Below are 10,980 nucleotides of genomic sequence, written 5' to 3'. Positions count from 1 at the left end.
AAACACATTTTTGGAGGAATTTTTGATTTATTGTGATTATAGAATAAGGGTTGTCAACAGCAGATCCATAGGCAAATAATGACGTTAGTTAACAGTTGCTAGTGAGAGGCGTTTTCTTTAAGAATGAAAGTTATAGAAAGTCATTGCAAGCAAAAACATTACAAGTAGCAATCACATTTTCTTTTATGCTAAAACATGTATTTTGACAGTTTTGATTATTGGTGGCTGTTTCATTCATTTTGAAATTGCACTTATTGCTCATGATGTCCTGTATCAGGTTAAGTCTTTTTATTATTCATGCTCTATACAAATGTGTTAGAGCAGATATATTAAAAAAAGGGCCATTATTATGTACACAGATGACTCTGTTGTTGTCAGCTTGCTCGAAGAGGGTGAAAACAGCCATGGCCCGGTTATACATTACTTTGTATAATGGTGTGAGGAGTCCTACCTTCAATTGAACATATCTAAAAAAATATATATATACATATGGTCATTGATGTTAGATAACAATAAGTAAGGCACAGAGTCACTTTAATTAATGGTCAGAAAATAGAGCAAGTGAAAAACTGAACTATCATGAAAACTGCAAGTCTGTCTGCAAAAAGTGCCACCAGCGTCTTTACTGTCTCAGAAAACGTGCATTTATTCACATTGACTGAACAATCTTGACTCTGTTTTATCTCTCTTTTACTGAGTGTGTTCCATCTTTTTGCTTGGTGGCATGGCATCAGTCAGACTTCTGTTTCAGAGAACAACTTAGTGAACTAAATAGTGAGATGGTCCAGTCTTCTGACTGGTGAGTCACGGTCCTGTCCGACCTCCTTATACATTAAAGATGTGTGGGGGATGGCTTTATCAATTCTCAATAATGACTCCATTCCTCTGGGAGGAGATTTTCAGCTTTTTCTCTCTGGACTGAGGTTTTTAGTCCCAAGTTGTAGGACGAAGGTTATTTGTCTGCTTTTCTTTAGTCACTCGATCAAGTACCTGCCTGTCTAGTTCAAAGCGTGTTTCGTTTGTTATGGCAAGCCAATTGCAAACGCTTTCTGTAACAATGAAAAATCTACTCACAAGTATTCATAAAGTAAACCTCGACTTAAATCTTGACTCCGAAGGTATGGAAGACTCCGGTTCAAATCCAAGTTGTATGAGTCTAATCGACATAGTAATGGATTGAGAGTAGAATGGGTCTGGATGTGCAAATGAATGTGAGAGTATTTTACTTGCAAAGCAGACCTGTCTTTACTGCCAAATATTAAGAACAATGACTTTCACTCACACTATGAATAACACTGTGGCAGGACCAGATTAAACACACAACACTTTTCACTCACGGTTGCAACCGTATAATTACTAAACTCCAGTAAACTAAACCAACAAACTAACTAGACTAACTAAACCACAAAACACAACACAATCACTAACAACACTACAAGTAAGTAAGTAAGTAAGTAAGTAAGTAAGTAAGTAAGTAAGTAAGTACATTTTATTTCTATAGCGCTTTTCACAGACATGGAGTCACAAAGTGCTTCACAGTAAAAACAGATAAAAACAGATAAGAAAAAGTCAACATAACCCACAATAACGGCATTTAAAATCCCAACATCCCATGGTGCATTGCAGCACAGTTCAGTTCTTGCAATCGGCTTGGCGATCACTACAATATTAAACAGGTAAGGCTCCGTAAATTTCTTTACATGCCATAGTTTTTTCTTAAAAACATGGTGATGGTCCCTCAGACGAGACACTGGTGTTTCAGGGAAAATCACAGGACTTGTGACCGTGAACCATTTTGAGTTCGAGATTTACAGTTTCACTGCCATTGCAATTTGAATTGTAAAGTTGTTCCTTTCGTTAACAACAGCTGCTTCGAGATTTATATCCCACTGTCATTCTTGCGCTCCTCAGGAGAGACCATTCTCCCACGGTCCAAAAAGTAACTAAGTAACTTTTCGTCTGACTACATTTTATATGTGCTACTTTTCACTTGAGAAAATGTTTAGACTGGAACTTTTACTTATATTCAAGTGAAAGTTTATCAAGTAATTGTACTTTTACTTGAGTAGAATATTTCAACACTCTTTCCAGCTCTAGTGGAAGTTACAGTAATTCAAAATTTGTAAATGCTGTAAAAAAGGCACATGTAAATGGACACTTCCAAATCTGATACCCGTTCATTATTACCATTGTCGTTGGAACAAAAATCCCTCTTCCACTTTTTTTTTTGTTTGTTTTTTTTACAAAACTCCAAAACCGCCACTGATTTTATTACGTCCTTGGCAGACATAACACTTCCAAATCGGATACCCTTTCATTATTTCTACTGTCATTGAGAAAAATCCCTCTTCTACTTTCTTTTACAAATCACACCCTGTTTACTTCAGGTTAGCCCCACCCCGTGACGACATCCATACAACTTTGGGCACTTGCTCATGTTGCTCATAGCAAAATCCGCCCCTGATTATTACCACTGTCGTTGAAAAAAGTCCCTCTTCTACTTTGGTTTTCATGAGAAAAACCACTCATTAAGGTTTTTGACCACATCAATCTTGCCTTTGTTCCTCTTTGCTGCCAAGCAGGCTATGCAGTAATGGTCACTACCCCACTTAGGACGAAATACGCTGTAGTTTTTCCTCCAGCTGAGGTGCTTCTCGATCAGAGATGGACTGTCCCTGACCTTCAGCAGGTACTGGGCCAGGTCCTGCACTGTGGGGAAGTCATCAATGTGGATGAAGGCCTCGGGAGGCAAGAAGCGCTCATAGTTCTTCCTGGACGGACCCAGGACCACGGGGATAGCACCGCCTTGCACTGCGTTCCACAGCTTTTCTGTGATGTAGTCGGTGTGCTGTGAGTTCTCGAATGCCAGGTAGAACTGGTACTGTTTGAGCATGTCCACCACACTGTCACCGCCCGGTGGGAGCCATTGACCAGCCTTCCCAAACAGGTCAATCTGGATGTGGTCTTTAAGGACCTTGTAGTAGGCGACGCGCATATGGTGCTCCCTCCAGTTGCTGACCACCCAGGCCACAAGGTGGGGACGACGCAGATCAGAGGCGGGGGTTCCTCCTCCGAGTGGATAAGCAAAACGGCCCAGGGGAAATTTGTCCAAGTGTGCCACGGGGATCAAGAACCCATATGGCACAGAAACATCAGAGTCTTCACGGTAGCTCAGGGTGAGGTTGTAAATACCTTCATACTTCCACAAACCCGGGGCATGTGTTGGAGACTCATAGTTAAACCAAATCCACTTCTGCCCAGGTGGCCGCGGTTCCCGAGTCAGAGCACCGACGCCGGAGGTGACATCCCGGTGGTGGAAGATCACAGCATCAGCTTGGCTGTAAAAGCTCCTGTTATCAGTGACCTTGCACCCACTGATCGCAAATTTCTCCCAGCAGTCGGCTATCTTGATGTGTTGATGAAATGGGTGCACCCATACCAGAAGAAGCGTTTCCTTGCTATTGTCCTGGGAGAGAGGAACAGATGGCTCAGCACTGGACGGGTCCGACAGGAGAATGAAAAGAAATCCGATCACTACCAAAGAAGTTAAGGAGTAGATCCATTTAAAAAAAGAGTCCACGATGTGGGACAAGTCTGAGGTCATGTTTGCTCCGTCAGCTCTGTTGTTTCTCAAACACTTCCTCTAGGAAAATTAGGAGTACAGAAACCAGTCACACGAGATTGTCGCTGAGTAAACTGAGTATGGAAGGGCGAGGCCTTTTCAGGTTAGATCAAGAGGAGGTGTCAGTTGGCATGGTGTTGTTTGTTCATATTTTGTGATTGCCCTTATCTGTAAAATCAACACAAGCTGAATTCAACTGTAACCAGGGTTTATCTTTGTGAGAAATGTACTCCAATGTGATGTTGTTTTTTTTCTGATAATGACAGTATTTAATACATTGGATAATTACTAAGCACGATTCGAGAGAAAAGGTACGCAAAAATCAGTGTAGCGTCACGACCTGCACCTCAGCTGCCACATAGGTACACTGTGCCTTGTAAAGCAGGGCAGCTGACTGGGATTAATCAGCTGACGGGTGAGGGGTGATCGATTCTCCCTGATGGCTCATGATTTTTCAGTTTCGTCTTGTTCGTTTCTGTTTCAGCCTCTCTATGCCAGTTTCGTATCCAGTTTTCCAGTTTGTACCAGTTGCATTTAGCAAAAGTACTGCAGTTGGTCTTCCAGTACTCTTTATAGTTTTCGCATCTCGTATGAACATCCTGTGCCTTGTGGCGGACCGCATGTTCGTCCCCCTCGGCCCATATACGTACTGTAGGCATACGCACTCGATTGCGCCGATCACCTCAGCACGTCATAGCACCTTGCACCGTAACGAGTTTCACTGTCTGATGTTCTTCCTGTCGAGGATTTAAAACGGTCAATATTACACTCAAAGGTTGGACTTATCAGGACAAAGACTGATTACTACCACTTGGGGATGTTGTCAGTCTGAAGGGTGGGTACTACTGGGAGCGACCGTTGCTTGTGTTTTATCTGTTAATGCTCAGTCAACATGGTAACATTTTTACAAGTTTGATCAAACATTTGCCCAGTAATATACAAGGCTAAAAAGAGACGGTTTTATTTTTTACTCAGTTATTGTTGTATCCAGATGGCACCACACTATGAAGACACAGATTTTAATGTTTTGCACAAGACCATAATAACACTATGCTGTGTTATTTCGCAGTCACAGGGACTATGATCACTCAGGATTATTCTGCTACAATATTGAAAACCCACATTTTGAGGCTGATTAAATAAAACCAAATGAGATTTTCTGTTGATTCTGTAATCTGCAGAATGGTGAGTGTGAGAGCAAAGCCATCGCCAGACCCATTTTTTTGGAAGCAACCCTGATGTGCAATTTATTTCACTTCCAACAATTGCTTTCAAGACATTCATCCGACTCCCTTACAGTTCTCTGGGAAATTGACCACAACTGTGTCAAAAACCCAAAACAGAAAAGAATGGGTTATGAAAACGTGGGGCAGATTGGAATTAATGCTGTGTTGGCTTTTTTTAAGGGATTTGGGTGGGTGTCATATAATCTGCAGCTATTTGTATGTGGAGAACGGACCAGCCTCTTGGGTGTCACACAACAAAGTATTGTTGTATTCTGCATGAAGCGTGAGTCAAGACTTGGAAACCAATTAGAATTTGATATTTATATTGTGTTTATAACCAAAATATGGTGACTGTAACACACGATCGGAAATGTTGAAAAACTGCTCGAAAGCATAATGTCAAACAATATGTTGAAGTTCATACTTAGCAGCCAGTGATGTTTCAGCCTTCTAAATTATGCAGAAAAAGATCTTCTGACAAGAATGTGTTGCGAAAATTTTTTAAAAATAAAAATCCCCAAATTAATGTTGCCTTCATGAATTATTTTGTTGAGATGGCTATATCTGAGAGGTCACATTCTAATTTGATGACGTGGTTACTGCAGTTGCAGGTTTGAACTTCTGGATGCCTACTTTTCACTTTTCCCACTTGAGTAATATGATACTAAAGTAACAATTCTTTAACCCGAGTATTTTTCTTATCTACTCCTCCCACCTCTGCCCACAGTTAGACGGGACTGGCTCCAGACCTCTTAGATCTCAAGTTGAATAAAATGTTATAATGGACAGATGGTAAAAAAAAAAAAAGTGCATCATTTGGTTTCATGGACTAATCATCACGGACTATCACTGAACACTGTTTAATGTGACAACACTTACAGCACATTCATTCAGAAAGGTTCACTGGACAATAATGATTGGTTTGGCACATTGCATATGTTGGGATTTATGTTTGTTCACTAGCATTAAATCACTGAAAGTAATTTATGACAAATGTAAATGATTAATTGAAGACAATTGTCATTCAACTATCAATAATCCATAATGTAATCGATTAATTACTTAACGTTAATACATTGTTAAAAAAATATTTATTGATTAAATATTACTGAAAATAATTGAGCAATTGAAAATTAACCCAGACGTCAGCGTTAGTGGAAAAGCGAGAGAAAGAAAGGAGGACATTCTATCCGGAAAGCGTCTGGGTTAGAATTCCCCTGGTTCCTTTACACAGAGACAAGAGTGGCTTTCGGAGCTCACCCAGATCTCTGGTGTCTGAGGCAAAGAAACACGTGTACACAAATGGACGGTAACTGTTTACTGCGCTGCAGCTTAATTAACACACAATGGACCCTATGGTCCCGGTTTAATTAAACAATCAAAAACACATTGCATCTCAGCTTATTAAGCGAACACTGGTCCCAGACAAGCTCTTACTATTGTCCCGGTGAGGTGAAACGCACACCGTCTTGGTGCAATACAATACAGGGTGCACCTCTCAAAGGGCACTTTCAAAACACACCTGTAATCATTCGCCAATCGTAATCTGTTAAAAAAACAAACAAAAAAAAGCTTTTGTTTTGTAGTATTTGTTAAAATAATATTGACAAACAATATTGAATCAAAATGTGAATTTTACAATAAAATGTCAGACTAACAAAGAAGCATGATCTGGTCTTTGATTTTATATATATTGTGGAGGCTGGGAAAGATGAGACGGACGAAGGAGTCGAGTCGGCTTTCTTTATTGCCTCCAGCCACATGACAGTTCACCTGTCAAACATCTCTACCTGTGCGTCGCAGCACTTCCTCTTTTGACCCTTCCCATCACCAACACGCCCCCGCACGTCACCGACACACCCACTTCATTCTGCTTGGGAGAACCTCCCTCAAGGTGCACACCACAATATATATATATATATATAGATAGATAGATAGATAGATAGATAGATAGATAGATAGATAGATAGATAGATAGATAGTGCTGCAGCACCAGGGTATAGGTTAATACAGCATTCATTCTTAAGCCATGAAAGTTGTCCTCAAGGACTCGATATCTTACTGGGATGCAACAAATTGCAAATGGCGCTTGCATGTGTTTCCGCATTTCTCCCAAGATTTGCATTGATTTTCAATCTGAAATCTTCAAAGAATATCATCTTTATTCAGGTACCTATTGTTTTTGTAGCAGTGAATAATGCACGATGATGCCACATGTGTCATGGTTCACGTTTAATTTCTAGTATTCTTTTTGAGATTCTGACCCTGTTTCTTGTTTTCAGGCTCCTTGACTTTCTCTCCTCGTGTCTGACAGCTGTTACCTGACGTGCTTCACCTGTGCCTGAGTGTGTGATTGTCTTCGCCTGGTGGCTTTGGTATATATTGGGTGTCTTCTGTCTTTTCTGTGCTCGTCGCCCTCCGCTTTTTCTCAGTCTTGAGTTCTGCGTGTGGCCTTTCCAGTGTCTCATTTGATCTGATCTCCCGTTTCTGATTTTGGTCATTTGGGTTTTTTGTATTTGTCATGCTGGGATGAAATGAGCTTTTGTTCCACCAATGGTGTCCTGCTCTGAGTAAAGGCTAACAAGATGTTCACAATAATGACATTTTGAGATTATACAAACCATAACTACACTCCGTCCATGTTTAGTTGGTTTTTTTTTATGAGGATTGAGTGGGTCAATTAATGAAATGCTGATAGATAAAATGATCTAGGTGGCAAAGTTAGACATAATTCCCTGTGGATGCTTTCCTTTAAAGATCTACTGTGTGCATGTGAGGACTCGGGGTCACAAAAACCCACAGGAGACTTTGTGTTTCTTTTGGCCTACAGGTGCAGTGATCCCTTTGATTTTTGATTTTGTTTTTCCGTGCATATTGCCCCTGCAGTCATATATTAGACTGAAAAGGCAAGGAGATAGATGAAGACGATGAACAAGCTGGCAAAACATGTCTATAAGTGGCTGCTGTGAAAGAACCAAGTGGGTCTGCAATAGACGGCAGAAGCCTTTGGACCTAATCACTGAGAATTGTCCTTCACTGCCCGTGTCCAGACAGGAACATCGATAACTGCAGTCAACCTAAAGGTTTTGAAAAGAAAAAAAAACGGATATTCAAGAGAATGGTTGCGCCGACATTGTTCAAAGTTTACAGTTCAATATGCTCTGTTTGTAGCAGCTAAAGTTATACAAACAAACACTAATGGAGAAAGTGATCAATTTCTCCCACACAGGGGTGCACTGGCCATCTGGCATACCGGGCACTGTCCCAGTGGGCCGGTGTCCATAGGGGCTGGTCAACAGGTCCCTCACCCGCACCCGATTAATGCATAAGTTGACGCCATTAAGGAACGCGCACAGACCAGAACCTGCAAATGTAGTATGAATGGAATCCTGTGCAGCGGTCATCGGATGAGCAATGCTTCAAGTATGTTCCGGCCTGGAGGAAGACTATGAGCAAGCGGACGTCGGTGAAGCTACTGGTGAGGTTAATAATATAACGACCGCCGAGCCTCACCTGGACTCTGAAGTGAGGTCCGAGGGACCGACCCGAGCCACACAGCGGCATGTTGCCTCCCGTGAACCAGGATTTGCCGCTACTGTGTTGCTGTTTATTGTTGAATTTGTTTTTGCTCATCTCCTTGATTGGCTTTACGTAAATCAGGCTGGTCTGTGCTGCTGCTGCAGATGTTGTGTCTTGGTTTAGCTAAATAAAATAAATATAAATATAAATATATATATATATATATATATATATATATATATATATATATATATATATATATATGTGTGTGCTGCTTCAGAGCAAATTGAGGATGAGGTTTAACCCTTTCAGAATTTAAATAGAAAATGTAAACTGACTGTTGTGCCAATATTGCTGACTTAAGGTAAGATCAGTTTGTTTGATGCTTGACTTAAGCTTTGCACAGTAGAGTGAAGATATTGACTGACAACAGTTCTCACAACACCAATCAATAGTTATTGATTAGTGCCAACTGACATGTTTTCTAACCGTGGTGTGTTTTGCTAAGGGCAACAACATTGTTTCATCCAATCATCCATCATCCAGCTTTATCCAACGTGGGCTCACAGCGGATGGAGCCAATCCGAGCTCACTAGAGGGGGAGGCACAGCATTCTTTGCCCCGGTCCATGACGGGGTAAACGTGGAGAGACAACGACACACTCTCAAGGGCAAATTTCGAGTCACCGACTAACCCAAACTCATGTTTTCTCACTGTGGGAGCACAGTGTAAATTCTGGCCAAAACCAAGTGACACAAACTCAAAGCCAGTGATGGTATCACTGTGAGGCGGGGGGTTCGAACCACCACTCCTCCATGAGGTGTTTCATGTCACGAGATAAAGGGGTGTTTTAAATATAATGTGAAGAACTAGATGCAGTCGAAAATGCCACAGTTTTGAACGCATTTCCGTTCGGGCCCAGTAGAGGGTGCTGTGACCTCATAGATCCTATTTTAATGTCTTGATCTAAAACTGTCACTATTTAAGCAGCATTAATTTGACTTTTTTCCTTTTTCTTTTTCTTTTTTTTCCTGAGCAAACTTATTCTACAAGTTTTCTTGAGCTTATTAGTCCCCAGTGTCAGCATTCAAGCCACAGATAAAGAGCTTTTTCAAAATGAAGTTGAAAATGTGAGAGGAGTTTAGACAGAGGCAGTTAATGGTGGAAATACATTCTGTCAGGGCTAGTTTTCTCTAACTAATGGACTTCTCATTTCATTTCTTATTTGATTAAACCTCAAGGCAAACAGTTGATTGCCAATGCTGAAAAAAAAAAAAAAACCCTAGATATTAGGAGCCATTCGGGGCTTCATGTGCATGGTCTCTGGAGAGACATTTGGAAATTGTGCAAGTATTTTGAATGCTTATTGAAATTATTTATCATTCCATAGCATTCCTAAACAAAAAAAAATCTTTAAAAAGAAAAACACTATACGCCACTATTGTCCAGTATTTCTACTTTTTTTTTTCTTCTCCCCAACACCGAAAAGTAACTAAAATAGACATAAAGATGCATGTGAGTGGCAACAAAGCAGGAGCTTTGACAGCACACCGATGGTCCTCCAGGTGAGCCCGGATGTCCACTGGAGTGCCGCCCGGAGACGAGCTCCACCAGAGTTTCGGCAGCACATTTGATTGACGGCTCTGTTCCTTTGCATTTTTTTTTTCCCCCCTCATCTTGTCTTCCACACACGTCCAACTTGTCCCTCGCTTCTGACACCGCAGACTCTTTGATCACTCCGCATGTTTGTACTGCACCGCAGAGAACTACAGAAGACTACAGTGAGAGGGACGGGAGGGAGCCAAGAAAAGAGGAGGAAGGAGAGACAACATTCCAGCTCTTTGTTTTCCTCTCCGTGGCGTCTTCCCCCGTGAGAGCGAAACTCTTTGATGGGAGTTTGAGAGCTTAACACTAGTGTGTGTGTGTTTGTGTGCACATGTCTGAACTGTGGAGACCGTGACAGAATCTCTTATTGACTCTTTAAAGTCCTCCAGTGGCCTGAGACATGACGCTGCACCAGGTTGTCAAGGAACCAATGTGAGGACAAACGCAGAAGAGAGTGAGATAGAAAAAGAAGTGGATTATAAAACTATACAGAAGTTGAGAAGGGAGACCAAACCCCCTCCCCCCCAAAAAAAAAAAACACATACAGGGTAGAATTCATTAAAACCAAATAAAGAATGCAAGGGAGACCCAGTGCAAGGAGGCGGAATTAAAGACAAATGAGAACAGAGGTAAAGGCGACGGGAACCGTGGTAGTGAAATGATGAAAGGCAAGATGTTGGGTGTGATAACGCGGAGACGTGTCATTCATCTGTCAAGGTGACAAGAAGTGCAGCTGCCAGTTTCTTCACAGAACAAACCGGTGCTGATTTATTGGCTCTGTGTCTTCTCGGGTTCAAATTGCGGTTAACCGCCGGGTTTAAAGTGGCGGAGAGGAGGCTGCGGAGGTCTTTCTGCAAGAGAAAAGCATCCCGACGAATTCTTAAAATACTCAGTGCCACCGTGGGACCTCTTTAGGGCGCTTCCTTTCTTTGTGTGGACGATTGCGAGTACTATAAATAAAACCATCGGGATGATTTGTGTCTTGGCTGCTCCCGCCGATGGTCACAA

The 10,980-nt window shown here is 41.5% G+C and overlaps 1 protein-coding gene across 1 annotated transcript; it reads right to left on the bottom strand.

Annotated features, from left to right (window-relative positions):
• Window positions 1-318: 318 nt before the first annotated feature.
• Window positions 319-3,632, bottom strand: LOC308107112 (4-galactosyl-N-acetylglucosaminide 3-alpha-L-fucosyltransferase 9-like). The gene has a single exon (XM_080459237.1). It carries the CDS (start codon window positions 3,602-3,604, stop codon window positions 2,510-2,512), a length of 1,095 nt encoding a protein of 364 aa, XP_080315363.1. The 5' UTR covers window positions 3,605-3,632; the 3' UTR covers window positions 319-2,509.
• Window positions 3,633-10,980: the final 7,348 nt, after the last annotated feature.

Source organism: Lipophrys pholis (genome assembly GCF_963383615.2).
Source record: "Lipophrys pholis genome assembly, chromosome: 3".
Taxonomy (NCBI): Eukaryota; Metazoa; Chordata; class Actinopteri; order Blenniiformes; family Blenniidae; genus Lipophrys; species Lipophrys pholis.
Note: the sequence above shows the minus strand (reverse complement) of the source record. Positions and strands in the feature narration are given on the sequence as shown.